The following is a 26308-nucleotide window of genomic DNA, read 5'->3' on the forward strand; positions in this document are numbered from 1 at the left end:
TTTAAACAGAAAAATGCACGAATATGGGTTCTTAGAATTTTATTTGAATTTTTAAATTTCAATTCTTTAAAGCCAATACCGGTACTAAAAGTCGGAGAATGCGTGTAAATGTTAAATAAAAATATGGTGTACAAAGTTTAATGTAAAGGCATACAATTGGCATCATATTGTAAACAGGCGACCGCGCTTCCGAAAGCTATAACAAAATATAATGAATAATTGTAAACTATGGTACAAGTCACTTACCCCAAATAATATTGTTCATTATGTGCAGATACCCGATGGGCGTGGTCATAATGACACTCGGGAGCTACGCTCCCTCGTGTCATTATGACCACACCCATCGGGTATCTGCACATAACCAACAATATCATATGGGATAACTACTACTTAGCCTTGAATATAATGTCGTCAGACAACGAGACAAATAACACGAGCTGAAGGATATGGAAAAACCACGAGCTAGGTCCAATATCATGGGTGAAGATTTCGACGTTGTAATTTTGACCCCATGTTCAAATTGAGATTTCAGTGAGGCATTTAAATTCTAAGAAGGAAGCTCTCCTACCGGAATATACTTTTATGCATAGCAACAAATCATATTTGGAACACTGTTAAAATATAAGTTGTTTCCGACATTGCTGATAGTAGTGAGAATGCCGCCAAAATTTTCTCGGCTATACCAAGAGCCACCGCAGCTAAAATAGAAAATCCGGCGCATTCGATGGTTTCTCCAATCAGCAGCTATTTCTCAGAAATGCCAAGTTCGAATTTCGACAAGAGTATTCTTTAAGAGCATTTCCACCGAGTTATAGGAAACCTCTGCCATTCCTGCAGGCTCTCGGTTCATTTTGTCAGGTTTTGTCTGTACACCGAGCAGATGCAAGCCATGCGTCAATACACAATCAACTTTGGAACCGTTCCAACTCAACATATCAGCAAACCACAGCAAGTCAGCAGTGAAGTTGAGTACTTTAATTTGAATAATGAAAATTGCAGAGCTGAATTTACTGCTACATGTAAAATTTATACGGTACCAATTTTGATGCACCCGCTGCGCATTTCGACAAATAATGTCTCTTCAGTGATGCTCAACCGAAATGTTTGAAATCCGAAATAACAATGAAGTTTTAGAGCTATTATAGGGAAAAACAGTGTGCCAAAATGTGGAGTCAAACCTATCGTAACCATCAATCATTGATATACAATTGTTGAAATTTTGGAAAACGTAAAGCTGATTTCTACATAGTCAACGTTGTTACTTTTGGTTATAACTTTACACGGTAAAGTACTTTTATTAAATAACAAATACAGAATTTTTTGAAAGGGCTATCCTTGGTTTTTTAGCAAATTTTGTTTCTAGCCACCCTATTGTGTAAACCCACTAACCATGTACATGTTATCAAGAAGAATACCAGATTGACGTTTGACCTCCTACACGTTGGCAACTGCTTTCTAGCGTTTCAGTGGGTTTGGCAATTGCGTATGATAAATCCTAGGACAAGTGGTTTTCCCCATATCAATATTTACCCAGATCATTTTAAATACACAGGGTTTTCTTCGAATTTCAACGGCACGGTACGACATTTCACTTTTACAGTCCTGTCATTCGCGTTAAGAGGCTGCTTAAATTTTCACATAAAGTCTTACGACCTGTAGTTTTGCACTGGCGAACTCAAGCATACATCTATAAAATCACATGTAAATACCACTGGATTTGCTATTTCCAAGCTAACTGCAATAACATATCACCAAGTTTTAAATATTTTTAGTCATCAAGAAAAGTATTTCCACCCAATAAAAGCTTAGAATGGTTCGCCTTTGAATGGAAGTAAAACTCGGTTTTATAGGTATATCCGTGGAAAACCCATAATGATTACGTGTTAAGATTAACACTTGGTGAGATTAAAAGCGGGTATGGTTGGGTAACTTCCTGCAAATTGCATTTGGTCCGGATTGTTCATACTACAACTAAAAAGTTATCTACTTTGATTTCAAACATGCTTTCTCAGGATGAACGAAAATTTTGATTTTACAACGCTAACAAATAGCTAGGCAATTTTCTGGCAGGAATTTTGATTGGTTTTATCATAGACTTTTTGAAGTTTAAATATTCTAAAAAAAATTATTTTCCCCTGGATCGAAAGGCATTTTTGAAGAATGGAAAACTGCACTTTGGATATTTTAGTTAATAAATGTATGGCTGTTATCTGTTTACAGAGGACTGCTCTTCTACATGTATATCAACATATATAATAACGTTTGATCATTGGTTGTCATGGGAACGGAGGCCTGCTTTCCTACATGCATATCAACATACATAACATTTAATCATTGGTTGGCATGGGAACAGAGGACTGCTCTCCTACATGTATATTAACCTATAGAACATTTGATCATCGGTTGTCCTGGAAACGGAGGACTGCTCTCCTACATGTGTACTAACATATATAACATTTATTCATTGGTTGTCATGGAAACGGAGGACAAATTCATGGTAATTTGCTGAGATCATAATTTATGAAAAGTAATTCCTTTACGGAACTTAATCTGATGCAAGAGAAATATTCCTTGACTTTTCTTTTGATAAAGTTTTTGACTTTCGTATTGACATTAAAATCTTGCTCAGTGTAAAACTTATATGATACCAATGTGAACAAAACCACTCAGTTTCAAAACATCAGAAAGGTTTTCTTTTTCCGTGTTTTTTTTTTTTTTTTTTTTTTTTTTTTACGATATCATCTATGCCATTGTAATTACACACAAACACTGTATATACTGCTTGAAATGATTGTATTTATTGATTGGTGAAATCAATATAACAAAAACATGGATTTAACAATTTAACAATTGAATGATAAATCAAAGTTAGTATTAACAGTGTTTTTCAGGTTAACGGCATCTGCTGTCAACCTCCCAGCTGTTAACGAACGGATCCATATCGTTTACAGTTCGCCGTGATGATGTCATCATGTCGTCATACACTTCATTGTTGTTGGTTCCAAAAAGTCCACCTACTTTTCCGTGGTACCATCCACTTACAACGAGTTTAAGTTGATCTCTTGGAATGTTGTAGGTGACGGTGAATCCACGGCCGTACACGTTAAAGGACTGCTCCTCTGAAACCACACTTAATTCTCGAGATCTGTATGGGGTGCTGATAATTTTTCCATCAACACGAAGCTGCAATAGAATTTAAAGTATTGGAAATTGGTCAAGGATCTTAATTTTTTATGTCGGGGTAAAGGAAGAATGATACCCAATTCAAATTCCATGCAGATTAATTTGATTATTTAAAGAAATTCATACCTTCCCATTAGGGGCGATTTGGAGTATCTGATTGGCTGTCATGATGATGAGTTGTTTCTTGTCTTTTCCGAGGACATTCATGATGACAGAGAAATTTCCATCAGTGTAGTCTCGTGCTAGAACGTATGAACATTTTCCAGAGAAATCGTACTCCTCACCATCGAAAGTTGTGACGCGGTTGCCATTCAGAGTAGCAACAGCTGAAATAGAACGATGATATTAATTCAGAACTGAATATATACTAATTACAACAATGAAATAACAAATTAATTCCAGAAGATATACATGTATTACGAAGACATTTCAGTACCTCTGAATGGTGGAATCCAGTTAGAAACATCAGAATCGGGAATGTACTCCGACAGAGATCCCCATTTGTTGGAATATTTTGGGACATAGGAGTGGAGTCGATTGACATACTTGGTGACTGATATTTTAGGAAGTTCCCTCAAAGACGGCATAGCTACAGGCAGGTAAGTGTCCATTTGTATTTCCCCTGATTTTGGGTTGAAAACAGTAATCCTAGAGTTTTGAAGGTTGGAAATGGAATTCTTGAGAATCGCAAACTCATCATCAATGTCTTTTTTGATCATATCAAAGATGTTGGTCATGACAGATTTGATATTTTCCTCCACTTCCCAAAATTTGTATGCGTTTTTAGCCTACAAATGTATGAGATACATGTAATATATTCATTCCGAAACAGAGATTTAATATTGCGATTTTAAAATCTTACGATAAAAGCAAATTGTCCTAACCAGTTGATAACTTTGATCTCCAGCCTGTTTAATGGTTTTTAATACAGGTCCATTCATTCTAGAAGCGATTTGGTCCCTGGTATTGTAGATGGCGTTTGTATACTGACTAGCCATATCTGGCACTTCCATTTCACTAAGTGTTCTTGAATATACATCGTACTTTGATTTTAAGTACTCAGATACGTGGTTTCCTGATAATTTGGACACCGCAGCTTCAATGAGGAAGATGGAAATAATAAATAGAGGGAAAAGGTGCAACATGAGCATTCATTTAGATCAATATTAACCTAGTAATAAAAAAAATCTTAAAACTACCTTGGTATTTTTTCATAGAACTTTCAATGACAGCAGACAATTCAACAAACTGTTGTTCAATGAAATTCATCAGTTCAGCAAAATTCTTGCTGCCTCTTGATTCCATCAGCTTAAAAACAAAACAGAAACAGTATACTTTCTGCATAATATCACCAAACATAGCATACAACTTTTGGGGAAAACATGTCTTACTGTAATTATTTCCTTGGTGGCCTCCACGTAAACGTTGTACGCTTCTTTACCTGGAAAAGTCTGCCATTCAACAGGGTTGCTTTTAATTATCTTTCTGAAATGAAAGACAAACCGAATGTAAAATAATAAAGAAGTCTTCCAAGCTTTATTTCGTATTTTGTTGCAGTTGGATTGTGTTTTCTTTTCTCATTTCTTGAATGGTGTGTAGTGAAATACCTGATGAGTGTCATATCAACAGTGGGATAGTTCTTTTCGATTTCAGTCATGATCTCCTCCATAAATTTACCATATGGGCGGTATCCCTCACTGGCAGCCTGACGGATCAAATTGTATTTGGAATTCAGTTCGTCACCCACGGCTTTGGCTGCTTCAGAGAAAGCGGTGTTCATTTGCCTGCTGGTCAGAGCTATCTTTGCAAGTCCAGATACCTTTGAATATGAAGATAAGAAATAAATTAGAGTGATTTCAAACACAAGAAAAGAGTCTAGCGAAATAGAAAAAAAAACTTTTCCTTATAAATGGAATCCAGGTATTACTTACTTTGAGATCCTGGATCATGGAAGGTCTCCAATGAATACGAGTGTGCAGGATTCTTGATGTATTCAATCTCATTGCTAGGAGATTATCTGTAATTCTACGAGAATTTTCATTTCGGTACACCTCGGCAAGAATGGCACTGTCGTTCACGTACTTAGCAATGAAGTGCAACACATTCGCTGGGTTATCTGAACAAACAAATATTTTGTTAATCTTTCAGAAAAAGTAACCAGTATATTGTCGAGAGTATCCAATGAAATTACACTTTACCTATGTCATAGTTAATTTGTGCATCCAGTAATTTGTTTTCAGGGTCGAAAGTGATGCGAGAGTCAATTTCCTTTGTGTTATCGTACATGTTGCGCAAACTCAGTCTGTATGGTTTGGTTTCGATCTTTCCGGACATAATCACCGATTTAATGGGTGAGGTCACCTGGAATATAAAAGAATATTGCAAAATAATTACAACAAAATAGAAGCAAAGATATTGGAAGGAAGTCCATTAATTTAACCTACTATTTACCTCAACATTTATTTGGCGACGAAGGCTGTCGATTTCTCCCATCAGAGCAAAGTTTTTATTGATACGTTTCGATGTTAGGTAGTCAACCTTGATTCCGCTGGAGTACTTTTCATCTGACATTCCAACATGTGATTTAAACTGAACATCAACACTGCTGAAGATGTGCCTCAGTCCGAAGCTAAAGGTATAGTTTTTGTTGGATCCTCTTGAGATGTCCTCAATTCTGGAGTTGATGACAACGGTCTTGTCTTCGTCTTTAGAATATTTGAATTCTGTCTTCCCATCGAAAACAACGCTTCCTTGGTTCAGGGTCATTTCAGAGTCTAATTTCACATCCTTGTAAAAAAGAAACATTTAATATTTATCAGTTAGTAAAACAATTTTGATTCAGTCTTTAAATGTTCAAAAACGATATTTTCACAATTAATAGTAGTTACCTTGCCAATGCTTGGGATTTCAAAGGACACATCAGCTTTCATAGAGTCTCCTTGAGGAGTAAGGCTGGCACTGGCACCAATTTTCTTGGATGTGTCTCTGTCTGCATCCCACATTACAGACCCATCGATAGACTTCTTGCCATATTTAGTCTGATAGGATCCAGACAAAGCAATGCTTCTCTCTGGAAATCTCAGCTTCAGGTTGTTTCCATTTTCATAGTTGCTTCGACTGTGGACTAGTGAATGTTCAGCATCGATTCCAAAAATTTGAGAATCATCAATAAGGATATCCCATGACGAAAGCATGCGGGAAGATGACATTTCTCCTGATCCCTTGATTTCAACGGATTTGGATGGTGTGGAAACTTTAACTGTAACTTCTTTTCTCTGATTATAAGAATCGGTGACATATTTAGTTTCAAATTTCGCTTGTCTCTCTGTTGATGCTGTGTCCAAGTTAATGGAAACAAGGGCATATTTGACGGACTCGGACATCTCTGCTTCCCCATCGAATTTCATTGGTTGTGGCTCTCTCATCACGAAAGACATAGAGTGTTTTGAATCTTTAGCATAAGCAAATTCCGTGTCCAGTAATTTTTCATCATTAATTTCGGCAAGGAGGGATTGTTTGGCAGAGTCGCTGGATTTTTCGCTGCTTCCTTGGATGTTAAGACTTCTCAATTTGCTAAAGGGGGTGCTGATTGTTAGTCCAGCTTTGTGGGTGGTGATTCTCCATGTCTCACTTGTGGAATAGGTTGCATCAGACACAATGGTATGTCCTTTCATCCATGAGGCTTTCATGTGGTTTCTGTATTCATTGCCATTTTTATCGTTTTTAACACTGAACCTGACGTTTTCAAGTCCACTAATATCACTGTTGAACTCAAATGAGCTGTCGATATCTGACATAGACATGTATCTGAATCTAGCATCAGATTTTGCATTTCCAATCGATGTTTGTACATTGACACTAGTGGTGAAGTCCAGGGGACGTCCGTTGTGAGAAACCATCAGTTTTGTGGATTTCAAACCAGAAAACGGAGTAGATAAAGCAACATTGAATGACATAGGTGTTGATTCAAGATCGATCGTAGACTGCAAATTGATGGTATGGTCTTCCCTAGACAAGGTCATTTCGGAGTTGTATTTTCTTCCAGTTGTGGTAGTTTTGACAGTTGCTTTCAGATTTTTCATACCATCGAATGGCGATTTGAAAAGGATATCTACTTCCATTGGACTGAGGGAGACCTTCCATGCAGCTCTGATATGTTGATCGTTGCCGTATCCAACAGAAACAATTGATTCGATGCTGTTCCTGTTTGCCCCATGTTTTACAGTAAGCTTTGTTTGCTCAAATCCACTGAATGGGGTTTTAATAACCAAGATAGAGCTGATGCGACGCCAGTTTCGCCTGAAAAAATTAAGTGTTCCCTCCATTTTCCCCGTGTTTTCATGCTGGAAATCAGCGCTTGTCCTAAACTGGTCAAGGTCCCCGCTATGTGAAAATTTAGCATCAATATTACGAAGGTATGGTACCGGTGATTTGACTGACAGTGAGCCCTCAATAGCGTCTGTGTTTTTGAACTGTACTGATACAATTGCTTCCTCAGTTCCATACCTTGTGGAGAAATCGGTCTTGAAGTCACCAAGTGTTCCCTCATGATGTAGTTTGGTCATTGTAGTGGAAGATATTCCGTCTATGGTGTATGTAGTTGTCGCTGTGAAGTCAACCAACGAAGCATCATTGTACTGTAAAGTATTTGTTTGACTGAAACTGTATTGACTTCCAACGGAAAAGTCCGTTTGTGATTGAAATATACCGTTATCTGACGACTGTGTGTACGTGGTAGAGATATCATTATAAGGACTTTGGAGTTTCAAGGAGTGTTCTCGTGAAGAATCGCTGACTATGTTACGCAATGAGACTGATACAGTTTGGGAGGATCCATAGACAAGGTTGCTGGACACTTGTAAGTTTTCCAAAGCTCCATCTTTGTTCAATGTAAAAACTGTAGATTCGAAACCAGTGAAAGGAGTCTTAAGAGACATTGAGACTGATACTGCGTCAGAGGTATCCAAGGAGCTATCGAATTCGATCTTTTTTATATTGTTTCCAACTTCCAAATGAGTAGTGTATCCATTGGAGGACCATGTGTTTGATGTTGAAGCACTCAAAACTTCAAAATCATTGATAGGGGTCTTCATGTTAAAGTTGGCGTTCAGGCTTGAATCTCGAAGAGAGACAGATAGATCGGCTTCTAATTTTTGATTGCGGAATGTTCCCTCCAGATGGGAAATGATGTCCCGTGATGTCAGCTCATGGGTGAACTTCATGTTTTGTTTCTCAAATCCCACGAAAGGCGTCTTTACGACGAGATTGGCTGACATTTGGGGTTGAAGATCAAAACTGATGTCACTTTCAATTTTCTTTCTATTAAAGTTTCCTTCGGCATGTCCTCGAAGACCATCGGAAGATTTTACAATATCGACACTGAAATCCTGCTCTTCGAAATCTTTGAATGGGGTTTTCAGAGATACCTTAAACTCCTTCTTTAATCCATTAATGACAGTGAGATCAAATTCAGATTTCTCTTGGTTGAAAAGTACTTCGACGTGTGTTTGGCAACCCTCACCTGTAGTGTCATGAGAGAACAAAACTTCTTGTTCCTGATAACCTAAGAAAGGTGTTCTTACTGCAATATTTCCCTCCATTTTTCTGTTGTTTTTAAATGAGATGTCCATTTCTACAGTTTTTCGCATGAGTGTTCCTTCCACTTGAATTTTTGGTCCTTTCTTAATAAACTTAATGTTCTGATTCTCCAAATCAGTAAACGGCGTTTTGATCGAGAGACTCCCTTTCTTTGCTGAAAGTTCGCCATCAACTTCAATTGATTTTTGCCTGTAGCTGCCTTGTGCATGGACTTTCTTATCATCAAATGTAAAGCTTAAACTTTGGGTCTCAAAACCTTTGAGAGTCGATTTAAGAGACAACAATCCTTGATTGGATGAGAGCTCGCCGTTAAACTCGATCGTTTCTTGCATGACTGACACGATGGCATGAACCTTACCACTTTCAACTCTGAAGGAAAGTCTCTGACTTTCGAAACCAGTGTATGGAGTAATGATTTGCAGATCTACGTCAACAATTGTATCGATATTCAAACTGGCTGTAAGTTCAATCTTCTTCCTCTGGTAGGTAACTTCTGCACGCGTTTGATACCCACGAAGGGTTCTCTCGTTATCTATGGAAATTGCTTGTTCTTCAAATCCTGGGAAAGGTGTTTTTAATGAAAGCGTGTGTTGGATTCCATTTCTGGTGAAAATGGAGTACTCGAGCTGAACAATCTTTCCTCTAAATGTTCCCTTTACTTGAAGGGTCTCTCCGTTTACAGTGAAGAGTATTTCTTGTGTTTCGAATCCTTCAAATGGAGTCCTTATCAATAGATTACCCGCCTCAAAATCCACATTTGCATCGACTTCCACTTTCTTGCCACGGGCTGAAGCCTCGAAATGCGATTGGATGCCAGTCTTTTCAAAACTGTGGACAAAGGATGCTGATTGCTTTTCGTAGCCAGAGTATGGTGTTGTGATTATGACAGAACTAGTCGAACCTGGTCTTTTGTTCAATGTAGCCTCAACAGAAATTTCATCCTTTTCAATTCCGACTTTGGCAACACTCGAGATACCATTAGCATTTACTTCATGGTTGAAAGAAGCGGTAAACATGTTCATTCCTGCTATCGGAGTTTTGATAGTTGCACTTGCAGATATGGATTTCTTGTTGTTGAAGGCGGTATCCATTTCAACTGTTTTACCTCTCATAGTTCCTTCCACATGATTTCTGAATCCCCATCCAGAGCTGATATGGTTAAAGGCCAATTTCATTTCCTCAAACCCATTGAAAGGAGTTTTCAACACAATGCTACCTTGGAGTGGCGTTTTGTCGAAGCTAAGATCTGCAGAAATACTCTTTTGACGGAAGGTAGCTTTAGTTGTCGTCTTTAATCCGGAGGAAGAAAGAGAGTAAGTAAAGTCAGCCTTAGATTCTCTAAATCCTTCAAACGGTGTTGTGATGATGAATTTACCACTCATTCCATCATCAAAAGCAATTTCAGCAGCACTGATGATAGATTTGTCTCCTGAATGCATGTTTATACTGCTTTTAATTTGGCCATCCTTGTTTTCGTGAGTGAACGAGGCACCACTAGTTTCACTGAATGGAGTTGATAATCTTACAGTTCCTTCTTTAATTCCATTATTAGAATAGGTAATATCTGCTTGAGTATTTTCTCCATTGACATTCAGTTCAGCGTGGGATTGCATGGAGCTTGTTGACTGTGCATGGGTGAAAGCTCCAGACAATTTTCCAGCTATGCTTTTGATGTTGAAAGATACAGAAATAGGTTTGAAGTCATAAGAAATATCAGCAGATAGCATTTCCTTTCCGGATAAACTGATTTTTCCATTGCATCTAAAGTTGTTCAGATCTCCATCATGGTGGAAATGAACTTGAACATCATCTAATTGACGGAGTGGAGTTTTCAAAGACATTTGTCCGCTGACTGACGACAGGACATCGAGGGAGGTGTCAATTTCTATTTGTTTTCTTCCACTATACGAAATTTCTCCTACAGTTTTAAAGTTTGTAACTGCTCCATTATGTTTCAGCATGACTTTGATATCTTCAGAGAATGGAGTTTTCAGAGTCACGAAGCCATTCATCCCACTGCGTCGATCGAGTCCGAAATTAGCTGTCACTTTCTTACCGTTGAAACTGCCTGAAGACTGGATATTGAAATTCTCTGAAGTACCATCTTGTGACACGGAGACTTGAATGTTCTTCACCACTGGACATTTTGATTTCAGGGAAGCTTCGAAGGATAACGAAGAAACGGTGTTAAAGGAAAGCTTTCCTTGGATTTTCTTCTCCCCGCCATAAGTCAATTCAGTGCCGCTCTTGAATCTCTGACCTGATCCAGCATGATTTAGTTTAAAAATGATATCATCAGAAGATGGCCGTTTGATGAAGCCATCAATGTTTACTTTTCTGTCGGTGTCTACGGTTAACTGAACTTCGGATTTCTGGCCTTCAAGTGAATAATCGGCATGACTGTTAAAATTCCATATTCCTCCATTATGTCGGAAGGAAAAGTCACTCTCTCGATAATCAGTAAACGGCGTGCGTATGGCCAGTGTTCCCTCAATTGGACCAAGGCTGTTAAAGGTCACGTCACCCTCCACTTTTTCACCATTAGCAGATACCTCAGCATGGCATTTGAAGTTGCTTATTCTTCCTGCATGGGAAAATGAAGCAGATAAACTGTTGATTTTTCCGAATGTGGTAGTCACTGCTGCTCTGCCAGAGATGTCGTTAGTTGAGTCGAACTCTGTTGTAAATATAATATTCTGTTTGCCATAATTCATTTGTACATCTGTCTTGAATTGTCTACTTGTACCCGAGTGTTTTATAGTGGCTTTCAGAGGTTTTGTGTAAATTGTATCTAAGATGAGTAATCCCTGCACCGGAGAGGACTTCAGAGAGAATCTTCCATCCAAAAGACTTTTACCTCCGTATTTGATTGTTGAAGAAGTAAACATAGGAGAACTTTTATGAAGAAAGGTACCCTCAATTGTTTTGATGTATGGCGACTTGACAATTACTTTTCCTTCCAGGTTGGCCAAAGAACTGAAATTCACGTCCATTTCAGATTTGTCGTTGTTGTGTTGAAATTGGAGATGGCTTCTGAAGTTGTTGAATGTTCCGTCATGCGAAATACTGCCTTTCAGACGATGCATGAATTGAAAAGGAGTTGTCAACTGCATATTTCCTTTGATGTGATCAATTACGTCCATGTCAATGTCACCGGTAAATTTCTTGTTGGACCCATCAGACCCTTCGGCATGGATTTGGAACTTCTTCCATGTGCCTTTGTGAGAAAACGATCCTTGTAGCATTTCATAATCTTTGAACGGTGTTTGGACTGACATTTCAACTGAAATATCAGACTCAAAATCCATTTTCAGGCTCGAGGCAATTCTCTTTTTATTCAGGAACATGATATTTACTTGGTTGTTGAAATTTTGTAAGGACCCATCATGTGTCACGGACAGTTCAGTATTTTCAAACTTCCTGAATGGAGTTTGAAGTGCAATTGAGACAGCGATCTTTGGATCTATGGTGAATATAATATCTCCATTATATAGTTTCTTCTTTCCTAATGTTACTTCTCCGTGACATTTAAAATCACGAAGAGTCCCTTGATGAGAAAGGATGACTCCTGCCTTTTTCAGTCCCTTAAACGGTGTTTCAAAGGAAATATCAGCTTTGAAATTTGGTCGGATAGACATCTTAAGATCTGCAGTGATAAATTCCTTTCCAATTGAACCACGAACGCTTGTTTTGAAACTCCTCTTATTTCCGCTGAACTTCCAGATTCCCTTCATCTTCTTGTACCCGGGAATTGGGGTGGCCATGTTGACAATAACAACAGAAGCTGATCCTCGTTTCATGGTAATATCGGCTGTATATTTGTTTCCTTTGCCTAGAAGTGCGTTTGTAATTACTCTCATATTCGTTGGTTTACCTTTCTTGACAAGAGTAAGTGTGATGGTTTCGGTGAATGGATTTTGAATCTGAATTTTTGCTTTAGTGTTCTTCTTATTTACCAAATCCGCATTCAATTTAAACTGCATTTTCTTGTCTACTTTTACAGCACCTGTCGTTGAAAAGCCTGAAAGATATCCGGAGTGTTTGAATGTTGCTGATACATCCTTATGGAATGGCGTTTTTAGTGTAGCTGATCCAATCAATTTCTTTCCGTTTGAGAATGCAACAGATGTTTCATATATAACCTTTCTTCCTTTTTTCAGTGACGCACTGGTATCGAAAGTCTTAAGTGAGCCTTCGTGAGAAAATGCAGCCGTCATATCATCCACAAAGGAAGATTTGAATTCCAAAGATCCGATAGTCTTCTTTGCATTTTTGAACATTGCAGTGATTGACCCTTTATGTTTACCATATTTAGCATCGGCAGTGATTTTGAAGTCCTTAACTTTACCAGCATGTGAAAAAGATGTTGCAAAGTCATCTGTGACTGGAGAGTCAAATGATAAGGACCCTGTCCATGTTTTGGCGAGTGAAAGCTTAGCATTGGCCTCGTACTTCTTGGATTTGCCATACTGAAATTCAGCCTGAGATACAAAATCTGTCATTTCTCCTTTATGCTGGAATGACGCTCTCATGTCTTCTGACAAAGGGGATTTGATGCTAATACTACCCGTTTGTTGGCTATATTTGGCATCCAATTCATATTTCTTTCCTCTGCCATATAAAGCATCCAAATGTGAGCTAAAATCGGATATGGTACCCATATGTTTGAAAGAAGCGGCTATATCATCATGGAGTGGAGATTTAATCAAAATACTACCAGCTGATTTGCCATAATTTCCAGTAATTTCGTATTTCTTTGACTTTCCATACTGCATTTCAGCGTGGGAAGAGAATTGGGAAATGGACCCTTCGTGGTTGAATGCAGCAATAAAATCTTTTGCAAAGGGAGATCTTAGTACCAAAGTTCCTTCTAACTTCTTATCATTGGAAAAGGTTAAGTCTCCTTGAATTTTCTTTCCTCGGGTGTATTCAATCTCACCATGACATTGGAATTGACGACTATTGCCGGTATGACGAATCAATGCTGCAGAATAGGGAAGCTCTTGGAAAGGTGTTGTGAGAGCAATACTGCCTTCAAGATTTTGAAGATTTGGGCGTAAAGTAGACTCCACCTTAATTGTTTTACCTGGCAAATATTCAACACTCAGTTCGGTAACTTTCTTTGCCTTTTGGTCATTATGTGTAAATGAGACACTGCTTTGTTTATACTGCTCAAATGGGGTTTTGACCTGGATGCTTGCTATTATTCCACCGTATGAACTCCATTGAGAAGTAACGGACATAGCTCCAACTAAAGGATCGGCCATCAAATTAGCACTGGTATGGAATGATTTGGAATTGCCTGAGAACTCGGCACCAATGGTCATTTTGCGAAGATTTCTATGTGGTGTCGTTAAAACAGTGTTCAAACTCTTCTTGTTATTCCATTGTCCACGATTTTCCATCGTGATGGAATCTCCAGATGGTAGGACGATGGATGATCTTGTAACAGTTTCACCTCTTTCGTTGGATTGGTCCATACTAAGCTTCAACTTTTCTACTCCAGGTATCTGACTTACTAGTTCGACTCTTCCGCTCATCAGTCCAGTTGGAAGGAAATCAAAATGTCCATCTATCATAGCAAGGGATTTCTTGTTAGAAAGATATTCAACTTTACCTGTTAGAGGATAGCGATCATATTGAGAGGAGATTGACAGGCTCTTAGTGTCTCCATGGCATGAAAGAGTGTGACTTGATGTAGCAACTCCGTTGTGTCGTTTATAGATGTTCACCAAAGAGAGGACTTTCCTTCCTTTACTACTGTAATTGATCTGGTTATCGATCATTCCAACACCGTGTTCATGCGAAATCGTCAGAGCAATGTCTTCAGCAATGCTAAAGGGAGAACGCAAAGTTGTATCGAAAGATAGTGTTCCACGTGGAATTGACATACTCTGCTTTGCATTTACACTGAAGTCAACGATGCTACCATCGGATCCAAATTTGAAAATAGTTTGGATCTCTTCAAATGTGTTTCTGTGAGCCCAGGAGGATTCTACTTGTCTTGATGGACTGCTTAGCTTGACATTGCCACTGCTCTGTAAATTCCATCCATTTCGAAAATGCATTACCTTTCCAAGGTAGCTGTAAGTGTTTCCGTTGTGCTCGAAAGTAAGGCTATTTTCAAATCTCTTTCCGGTGTCAACATGTTTTGCAGCAAGGTAGAGAGATGCTATTTGTTGCAGAGTTGATTTCAGACTCAGTCTTCCTGTGATATCTCTGGAAGAAGACGTCGTTTGGTCAGCAGCAAGCATATCCGCTTGAAGGAAATCCTTGTTCCAAGACAATTTGATCATACTTTCAATTCGTCCGGTCTTCTTGTGCTTCATTTCGACTCCAGATCTTTCAAATCCTGGAACTGGTGTTTTTAAATCAAGACTTGCTTCAAAATCATCCCATTGCAATGGCCGTTTCACGGAGAGGGTGGAAGACATGCGCTTCATTGGTTTCCAGTCAATCTCTATGTTTGTCGAAGATTGTGTTTTGTCAAGTTGATGACCAGCATTGATATTAATGGATTTGTAGTCTTTGAATGGAGATGCAATTTTCAGACCAGCCTTGTAGCCATTCTTTTCCTTACCAAACATAGAGTCTACGGAAACTTTCTTTTTATTCCATTCAGCATGGGCATGGGTAGAATATTTAGCTCCACTCTGGTGTTTCAGATTAATACTGCCCGATCCCAAAGGACTTACTTTTGAAATTGTAGCTTCCAAGTTCTCAATTCCTTCAAAGGTAATGTCGCCTTGTAGCATCAGTTGTTTTGAAGGGTCTTTATTTGCATCCCATTTAACATCCAATTTGCTGGAGTACACTGGCGATTTCATTCGAGTGTCAAACTCCGCTATGATTTTGCGGGCGGGATTTTCGATATCAGCTGCCAACTGGATTCTAGATCCAGGACGGACCAGAGAGGACAGGGAAACTGCATATTTTGTTTTGCCATATTGAACTTCAGAGTTGGCCTGTAGATTTGTAGGAATGAGTCTGTACTGTCCTGAGACAGTCAACATTTCGTAGGAGGGAATGTTGAAAGAGGTAGAGATGTCGTATTCCTTTACTGCAACTTGGCGTACCTTTGTTTGGATGACGCATTTCTTTCCGTTTTCCAGTTGAATTGTGATAACGTTGCTGCATTTCTTGGCGTTGGTTTGATCAAAGATATTGCTGATGACAATATCTCTGCCTGGAATAGAAATGCCTAGTTTACCTACCAGACTTCTAAATTTCTTGGATTTGTCTTTAAGCTCCAAAGAAGCACTGTAGGAGGATTTCGTGCCAAAGAGGACATCCAAGGAAGAATCAATTGATTTGGAAGTCTGAACATGTTTTCCTTTCATTTGATAGTTCACACCCTGTAAGTATATAAAAAATCAATATTGATATCTCAAGAAAACTAGGAACATAGTACTGAATATTGAATTAAATGATATGGAAGCAAACCCTGGTACTTGGGATTTTACTTACAAGGTACGGGAAGATGAATTTGGTGTTAGCGTCAAGATTGAACTTCTTCTGTTTCTTATTCAGAATATGATTCATTGCAGTGGCAATCTCAATCCGCTTCTTCATATCTTTCTTGTTTGCTCCGTATTGAACAATGACAGTGGCCTCGGAGTGTTTCCAGTTCTTGCTGATATCGAAGTTGACGTTGACGTTGCAGTCAGATTGCTGTTTGAAGCTCAGAATCCTGAATCAAATAACATTTTTAATTGAAAAACATTTAAATATATCTGATGCGTATTGCATGCAGCCTATATATATATATATATATATATATATATATATATATATATATGATTTGTAAAATATCAGTATTTATGGATACAAATTTTTGCCCTAATCCGGAGTTATTTTAATCTTACATGTTTCCTTTTGCAGCTGAAAGGCTCTTCGTGTTGGCAACATTAAGTTTTCCATTTAGAGTGACCCTGTCTCTTTTGACACGGGGAATGACGTAATCAAGTGTTGATCGTACTATGGCTATTTTCTTATTTTTCAACAGGAACATGGAAGTTAACTTTGTTGTTAAGATGGGAGATTTGATGTCGATTTTGGATCGTATTCCTGTACTCTTTTTGTTACTAGCATCTCTCAGTTGAACTGGAACGATAGATGAACATTTGTGAGTATACTGAAGTCAGATAAAAGCTAGCGAAAGTATCATCTAACATTGACTATTTCTGCTTGATTAACTTACCGAAGAATTTCATGGGTTTGGAAACGATGCGATCAACAGTTAAATCGACCTTTAAAGCCTTTCCGCTTCTGTATTCAGCTGAACCTCCAAAGCTTATGAGTTCCTTTTCAGGTGTTTTGATGGATAGATATGGTCTATACTTAGCAGCTTTCTTAGTAGCATATTTCTGAACTCTGGACTCAATCACATACTCTTTCTTCTTCTCAAAGCTGATACTGGCTTTAGCTAACATCACTACGCGCTTTGTAGCATAATTTACTGAAACGAAATATATTATCCTGAAAGTTTAGGCCATCAATCCGAGAGAAAAAAAAACCCCGAAAATAATTGTAAAGAAACGTGATTAAGAAGTGACAATTTTTCAAAGTGTGAACTAAATATTACCTGAAATCTTAATTGGTTGTTTGGATATTCCGCTAAACACCAAATTAGCGTCTAAAACTTTCATTCCTTCGTAGTTGATTCCTCCTTTAAGTTGGATGGGTTTCATTTTGGGAGCAGATATCTCCACATTAGGTGTATAAGTATAAGAGTTACCCTTCCTCTTTTTTGCCAGTTCTGCAACTACTGAGTATTCCCTCTTATTGTGGACGAATTTTCCACTAACATGTTTCAGATTTTTTTCATTCTGGAGTTTACCTATGTTAAACATTCAAAGAGTATTGTGAATTATGTCTGTCAAACGGGGATTATAATTCATTGTATATTAGCTTGATATTTTGTAGCATACCTGTAAAGGCATATTTACTCCATGGTGACTGTAAACCAAGCTGAATTTTAGAGTCCGCTTTGTTCAGAAGAAATTCTGCGGAAAGAGCCCTGTCAATTCGTGATCCTGGTGTGTCAAAAGCCATACGGATGTTAACGTCCTTCTTGCTCTAGTGACAGAAAATAATGATACAAATTTGGGTTCGTTTCCTCAAAAGAGAAATAATTGTCAATGCTATAACTGTACGTGTAGAAAACATAAATACTTTACCGAGGTAAACCTAGCCTCTATATTATATGACTTGTGCGAATCAGCTTTCAACAGGGATAGATCAATATTCACTGGTCCAGTCAGAGGGAAGTACGGGGCGTTGGCATCAAGAGATGCATTGGGAAATTGAATTTCTCCGCACAATTTCAGTCCAGTGACTTTGGAAAGACGGGATCCAGTGCATGTTTTGTGAGTCTGCCTATTTTTTGTGATCATTTTTTGTTCTTTTTCCGCATCTCGGTGAACAGTAAAGAAAGCAGTCCTACAAATATTTCATTTCAAAAAAATTCCCTTTTTGCTCTGTAAATACTTGTAATCAGTCAATAAATAGCAATCTTAGAAAATACCGTACTTCAGGCTAAATATTTCCATTTTGTCTTTCGGCATGTCCAAGTTGGCATTGAAAATTTTTCCATCTTGCAATTCTAAATGACCTTTTAGCAGCGTGCTGGAGTGAACAGTTGACACCATTTTCAATCCGCTCTTTGTCACAAAAGCATCGACACTCATCATACTAGAGATCTCGACTGCAGCACTACAAACAAAATATTATATATATTCTCAATTTAGTGTATTAGTGTATCATTCTTTTGTTATCTGGATGAAATGTACGTTGCAATGCGAGTTTTACTTAAATGTCACAGATAGATAAGACGATTTCTTTGAAGGCAAAAGCAATGCTCTAACCTGGGTTGAATTGATCCACTAATAAGAAGACTACTCGGACTTGTACCCAGCTTTCGGAGATCAGCCTTTCCGGAGGCTTTCATGTCAATTGTGGCTGTTCCGTTAATTGTCAAATTCAATGGGAATCCAGCACTGGTTGGAATAATCATGGAAGTGTCCAAGAACATGATGTTCTGTGTGAAGGAATAGTCGTGGTTTTTAGACATGCTGATCAACATCTCTAGAATGTTGAAACTATCTCCACTCAAAAGACTCTCAAATCCGTTGAAACTGTTGTAGGATAATTCGTTTCCAAACATTCGCATGTATAGAGCTCCTTTTAGTTGATCCATTCCCATACCGAACTACATGTATAAAATAAACGTTGTATATGATCTTTTCAGAGAGTTAAAAATATCCAAAAAGTCACATAAAAAGAATATAAATGTAAAATGTAAAAATGTATACCTGGCTGTCGATTTTCTTCATTTTCTTGGCATCAATACCTTTAACAACCTGGCTGGTTGCCTTCTTGACATCCTTTTCGGTAAAATACCCATTGGGTCCAAAGTAGGATTCCAAGAAAAACTCCAGACCTTCAACTCGTCCTCCTATTTCAAGAATGTTAACAGATCTTCCGAACAAGTCTACTGTCAGGTTAGCCATCAGTGATCGCGGAATGAATGATTTCGACGACCAGATCAAATTACTTTCAACTGAAGCCCCTGTGTTGATTTTCTCGAGGAAGAAGGATCCTTCGTAATTTCTAGAAAACTTTCTCTTGTCCATATCAAATTCTTTTTTCAGGTACTCGTTTTCCAGGATGGATCTGATGTCCTGTTTCAGTGGACTGGAGGATTCCATCAGATTTGTGAGATGAGACCAGATGAAAGAACCGACTTGGTTAACCTCTTCTTTCTCCAGAGCGTATTGAAACGTAGACAGAATGCTTTTAGATGGACATTGCATCAGGGCCAAGTAGGCGGCTATTCTTAATTCAGAGTCTTCTTCTTTGTCATTGAAAACTTTCAAAGCCTGACTTCTCTGTAATGAAGAATCGTCGTAATATTAGAAGTCATTTATACTAGTTTTGTTTGTACATATTTTCATTCAATGTCCTAAATTAATTAATATAGTACGTACGTCATTCTCACAAGATGCACGACGGAAGGCCTCGATTGCAGCAATTCGTACTTCAATTGGGTTGTCTTTTCGGGAGATGCAGCTGTTGAGTGTTGCAGTAGCTGAGCTAATGTAACCAGAATTCCCAAGAGCGCGAAGCGTCAAGATGATCTGAAAAATAATAAACGAAAGCAGATGAAAAATGAAAAGATGAAAATGCAATATTGATATTAATCAAGGATTATTTCTCAAAATGGTTCAAAATCATACTAACATTGTCTTTGTTGTTTTCGTCAACGTAGCAGCCGTATCCAATTTTATCCTCCAGAGCAGAAATGACATTAGCGATGTCCAAATCGTTTTCACAAGCAGCGTTCTTGCAATAGGTGTTGACTAAGGAGCTCACAGCCAGCAATGCCTTACCATTCTTCTTCAGAAGAGGCTGTGATGGAGACAAGTGTTAGAATATTTCTTTCATATGAAATAAAGATAATGTATTTTCACATGTACAAATTCTTACCAAGACTTCTCTGATCATATCCTTCGAAGGACTTTGGATAAAGGCCAAGGTCGTCAACCACATGTCGGCCTCCATTCCTGTCACCTCATTGTCGTTGATCATTTTGGTAAGCATGACAACAGAGGCTGATGTTCCAACCATGGGAACTGCATCCATGAAAAACTTTCTGGAATAGTTATTGAAACATTTAATTATATCAATATAATACAAGTAACGTAATGTTTTATAATAAGACAGTTGCTTTGAGAGAGATTTACATGTTACCTGACTTTCTGGTTGTTGTCACTGCAAAGTGTACCACTCTGTATGTTTGAATAAACGTCATTCAGAGTTTGAGAGTCGGCTGCTCGCATGATATACACAAGATCGGAGAAAAGACGAGGTGTCTCAGGGCGAATATCCTCCTTTGTTTGGATGCAAATATTGACCAATTGTCTTTCAATGTCTTTGCGAGTTTTCATGCTACTGGCAGCATCTGAGTAGTGCTCAAAGTTCATGTCAGTCTTCCTGCTCACAGATCCTGTCAAAATTGAAAAGAATTCAGTTAGGGTGAACATATTCACATTGATCACTGCTTTTCAAGCAACGTAGTGTACCAATATTGAACTTACTTGCTGATGATACTCCACTTTTCTCGGTCGTGTATTTCAGTGTCTGTCTGCTCTCTGTGATAGCGCCACTTGATTCTCGTGAAAACGGTCTAAACAGATGCTGTTCTGTACAGGAAGATCCTTTCAGGATTCCAGATTTGCTAATTTCCTGCTGGCAAGAGTGACTACTCTTCATGACAGGCAAAGACTGGATTTCCTAAAGAGAAGGAACCGAGTGTATGATAATTGCATCAGTGAAAGGAAATGACACTAAACAACAACTAAACCATAAACAGAACCCGATATCCTACCGATGGAACTCTGTATGGTGTTCCTTGCAGAGCTGTTTGGAATCCTTGGCGTTCTGTGCAGCCTAAAAGATTCTTGTGCTTCTTAATGGTCACGGTGTACCACCCATTCTCGGACACTGTGTAGTCAGCATCACATGTTCCTGTCACGTCAGCCTGGAATTAATGTACAGATATTCATATCGATTTCTCATGCTTATATCCGTGTCGCTTTCTCTTCATCACTTAGTTAAGATGAAAAAAAAACCCAATAAACTGTCTTTGATGCTTACCTCCTTGACTTTCTGGTCAACCTGTAGATCTTCCATTGTGTTTTGAATGAGGGAAAGGATACCTCGTTTGATGTTGAGAACCCAGGTCTTCTCACTCTCAGTTGGACACAGAGACTCAATGCGACCATCTTGGAAAGAGAATCTCAGTGAATTCTCCTCCAACTGTTTGCTGAATTCTCCGGACATGGCTGACAGGACAAAATTTTCTGGTGACTCGGGGTTTCGCTCGTGAAGCTGTACATTCTTGACCTTCAGAACAAGGTCACACTTTGACAGAACTTCCACTTGAACTTTGGTGGTCATTTTCATTCCCGATTTCCCTTCAGACGCCCCCTGAATGAGAGTGGTTGTGTCCACATCGTAGTCGTATTCGTAAGTAGTTCCAGGTTGATATCCGAATTTTGTAGAGTCTGAAAAAGGAATGATTTATGCTCTAACTGTCATGTCCCGAATATTTTGCAGAAAATACTACACAGCAATCGTAGACATAATGAGAACACAAAGTTCAATATGTACCTGTGCATGTTGTTGAGCATGTATCACCTGATGCTATATCATTTATAGGTCCTGTAGATTAGAAAGAAAAAGCATAGGTATGTATGAAAAAGTAAAATAGAAAAAGTGAAATTAGAGTAATTAATGTTGAATTTTATAGATCGTCATTATCAAGTTCCAGGTTGAAAATGTTAGAATAAAATTGACTTTACATGTATATTATAACAATCTTTACGTTGCTAAATATATAGTCAAGTTAATTTTAGATAACTACGAGATATATCGTGTTTAAATATTTTAACACAGAGTACTATGTTGGAGTAGGTAGATGGTTAGTGTAATTATAAAAAAGTCTTTGTTCACGCACTAAACTAATCACAAGTTCTTAAAATGTTATTGCTTTAGTGTGCATTACAGGGCAAGGTTCAAAGTCAACAAACATGTTCACTACTTTCCATATGAACAACAATCATTACACGACACAATCGTAATAAACATTCCTACACACGACTGGGAGTCAGTTGATGTACTTTACATATTGTTAACTAATTAATGAAATTCAAATAATACAATATCATGCAACATCATGATAATTGAACACTTGTCAAAAATATGTTTTAATGAGATATACATTTTATATACATGTACACATGCCTACATACGATTTGTAGTCGGCTGATTTTAACTTGAGATATTGTTAACTAACGAGTATGATTTAAATATGATATTATGTAAGATCATAATAATTCAACACTTGTAAAAAGTACATATGTTTATGAGATATCTATCCAAATATAAATGCCCAAACACGATTATGACTCATTTTAATGCAAGTATTATTAAGTAATGAGTGTAATCTAAATAATACAATATTATATATAAAAAGGTTCAACACTAGTGAAAAGTACATGTTATTATGAAATGTATTTCATCTTGATTAAAGAAAGACAGAGAACAATCATAAACCAGAAAGTTATTTAAAAATTTTTAAAATGATAATAGTATATTCTGTTTGATTTCAATCGAATCATATCTCTTAATGATATCATAATTTATATACTAAAAATAAGATTTAAGAACTTACCCGCCCATATTCCTGCCGTTAAGGCTAGAAGTAAAAGTAACGTTCGCTCCATCGTGGGAGCTTGACGGTTGCTTTTCTGTGTTTTAGTATCTGGATTGTACGGTCGTGAATTTATACTAATCCAGTGAGAGTAAAGTACGATGATAAGAAATGATGACGAGGGGACACCAGTCCTGATACTAATTGTGTGTATGTAGCGTTATCAGATCTTTGGTACAAAGTTTTCATCAATTCAAATAATAGCGTTTATCGACAAATTCAATTCATTATAGAGATACTGCATATCAAATATAAATTACTAATCTGTGGTGCAATCGGAAGTTAATTGCAGTTTTTGCGTTCGTACAAACTTACGTACCACAAGCTAAAATGTTTAGAATTCTTTCAAATTCTGCTATCTATTTTCTAATTTGTCGGAAAATTTTGAGTGCTTCTTTCTGAATGGTATTTTATATAGTAAATATTTTATACAAATATTATAGACTTGTGTATAGAAAAAATTCCACTCTTTTCCTTTTTTTAGAATTCCATTTTCCACTTTCAGTAAATACGAGTTACGTTAAAAATACTAAGATACTAACTACATAAGTATAATTGATTAGCTTTTAGAGCTAGTAGTGAATTATATTAGAGTTGAACAACCTTTTTATAGAACTGATGCGATTTATCCTCTTTTGTTTACAATACTAAATATCATTACATCGTTAATATCTACTCTGGTGATCACTATCAAGCTTTCATTTTCTATAGCTACTTTTGTATAAACTTTCATTTAATGTTTTAAATAGATACAAGTTTTATTTAATCTTGAGACAATTATTTATTGTAAGTTAGGTCGACTTTACCGCGGAACGGCTTAAGAAGGGCACATTTTATTCACGTCTAATTCTAGAAGTGCACAGTTGTTTACATTTTACAGAGTGGGTTTTTATGGTTTTGTTAAAGCCCAAGCATTCTAAATGGAAGAATTCAATAACAATTAACTATCAAGTTAATGGTAATCATACTGTTGATGAAAAGTGAAGATAAAGAACAGTGGTCAATTTAAAAAAAAATCCGATAAAGGATGTAACATTAAAAATAGGCAATACACAGATCCCCGGACACATCAGATGTGAGCTTAGGTGCCTAGGAGGAGTAAGGATCCACGTTGCCCAGTCACACTCGCCGTGAGCCCCTTCTCTTGGTCAGGTAAACGGGAGTAATCCGCAGTCAAAATTAGTATACAGGGAACGACCTAACAATTAGCAAGAAACACGTAAGACAGCCTTCGACCTACTGACAGGCTGTATTTGTAAATAAGATCATTGTGACGAACAGAGAATTTGCGAATTGATGACTAGAAACGAGAATGTTGTAGTCCCTAAAACATATGTACTCTGCCAACTCTGAATTAAATGTGAAGATAACGAACAGTGATCAATCTCTTCATTCCCATATGCAATACAAAATCGAGAGTTAAGCAAACCCTGACCCCTGGATATACCAGAAATGGGATCAGGTGGCTAGGAAGAGGAAGCATTCTCTGTCAACCAGTCATACCCGTCGTGAGCCCTATGTCTTGATCAGTAAACGTTTATCATAAAGTTGAGTTGTTAGTTTGCCAATATTCAATAAAATATGAAAGTATGAAGCACAAGTAGAGGACTCAGTGGTGTCTTTTATTTCGAGTTCACTGAGATATATCGATCGACATCTGAATGAAATTTATTATTGTTAATAGATAAATCATGGTCGATATATCTAAATATCGCATTGGAGGCCAAAGCAAGACATCTTTTCTTCTCATGTAGAAATTCTTGAATAGCATCTACTTCATAAGAATATAAAAAAAACCAGGTCAGCTAACAAAGCAACACAATTTATGCCCATGGAAATTCCAACAGACTGTTGGAAGACCTGATAACCAACAACTTCGACGATATTGTCAATGAGGAACTCCAGCATATTTTTTATTTCGATTTCAGAGTACTTGTAGCGCGTGAAATCAGAGTGGTGTTTAACAAAGTAATATTTTGGATGACTGATCACTAGATATGAATATAATTTCCGTTTTCCATTTTTATTGAAGAATCAACTATATATAATATCAAAAAACATAGTCTTTTAGATACCGTGAGGAATGGTTGTGTAAAGTGTTGAAAAGTCATACGTTTTGATGTTGTTGATTTGAGAAAACTTCTGAGATTTCAAGTTTACTAAGTGGTCTTTAAAACTTTTTATAATCCACATTTGATTTACACCACTTTTGGCGACCGCAGCGGTGGCCAAGAGGTTAGAGCGTTCGCCCCACATGCAGAAGGCCGGGATTCGAATCCCGGCCACGCCAGACCTAAGTCGTTAAAACAAGAAGTGACAGTTTCATCGCGAGCACTCAGCATCAGATGTGAATGTCACGGTCCTCGGAGATGACCTTAAAAACAGATGTCCCATTTTACAGTAGGTGTGGCACACTAAAGAACCCCCACTGCTCAATGGCAGTAAGCGCCGAGCATAGGCCTAAATTTGAAGCCCTTCAACGGTCTTGGTTTCTTTTCCATATGAGTGAAAATTCTTGAGCGAGGCGTTAAAGAGGCTCGCACCTGACATTTGGAGTAATGTCAATTTTTTGGGAAGTGTATTTTTTATTTCTAAATTGAAGGAGAATTAGGAAATTAAAGAGAAAACTGGGGTTGCAGTGCTTGTTATTGAGCTATAGTGTTCTAAACATGACTTTTTTGCACTTAAAATTTATTCAATTAAACTTGATTTTTCTGTTAGTGTCAACACAACATAAGCAACACAAATCAATCATTACATAAAATAGATACATGATCATGTCCTTTAACACTACAAATGAAAAGAGAAATTAATACTAGTAAAGGAAATAAATAATGACCTTTTTGCACTTAATATACGAAAAACTTTATGATATCAAAATTGAGAGTTTAAAAGGACGTATTAGGAGTAATGTCATTTTCTAAAATTTTAGATAATTTTCAAGGTCTGGTCTTCCAATTTAAAATGCGACTTACAAAAGTGGGGATTAGAGACATTTTTGAATTATTGGCGAAAATACTGAATTTTTATACAAAATTTCGAGTAAATTAATTAAAACTTTTTAAATAATTGGCCTTCTGTTTGGAAAAATATATCAAACAAGTTAATAAATTACAACATTTGAACTAGTTCCAAGTCTCAACTACCTGTATCATAAATTATAAAACTGAAATACACGTATAGGGGTATAAAAATAGACGATTCATTGGATGGAACAGAAACTGTAACTTCCGCCACAAAATATAGTCCCTG

General features: G+C 37.4%; 1 protein-coding gene across 1 annotated transcript; it reads right to left on the minus strand.

Annotated features, from left to right (window-relative positions):
• Nucleotides 1-2776: 2776 nt before the first annotated feature.
• On the minus strand, nt 2777-23096 carry LOC130054826 (uncharacterized). Its single transcript, XM_056165736.1, has 29 exons — nt 23018-23096; nt 21955-22005; nt 21439-21848; nt 21170-21322; nt 20880-21075; nt 20533-20788; nt 20269-20434; nt 20023-20190; nt 19770-19919; nt 19095-19670; nt 18648-18991; nt 18313-18495; nt 17961-18222; nt 17712-17859; nt 17366-17620; nt 16982-17239; nt 16647-16884; nt 16249-16471; nt 6072-16136; nt 5635-5970; nt 5382-5544; nt 5115-5299; nt 4791-5002; nt 4575-4668; nt 4383-4491; nt 4068-4279; nt 3620-3971; nt 3310-3509; nt 2777-3183 (listed from the first exon to the last, which is right to left on the minus strand). Exons 1-29 carry the CDS (start codon nt 23067-23069, stop codon nt 2893-2895), a joined length of 16308 nt encoding a protein of 5435 aa, XP_056021711.1. The 5' UTR covers nt 23070-23096; the 3' UTR covers nt 2777-2892.
• Between the last annotated feature and the right edge of the window lie 3212 nt (nt 23097-26308).

Source organism: Ostrea edulis, chromosome 5 (assembly GCF_947568905.1).
Source record: "Ostrea edulis chromosome 5, xbOstEdul1.1, whole genome shotgun sequence".
NCBI classification, from domain to species: domain Eukaryota; kingdom Metazoa; phylum Mollusca; class Bivalvia; order Ostreida; family Ostreidae; genus Ostrea; species Ostrea edulis.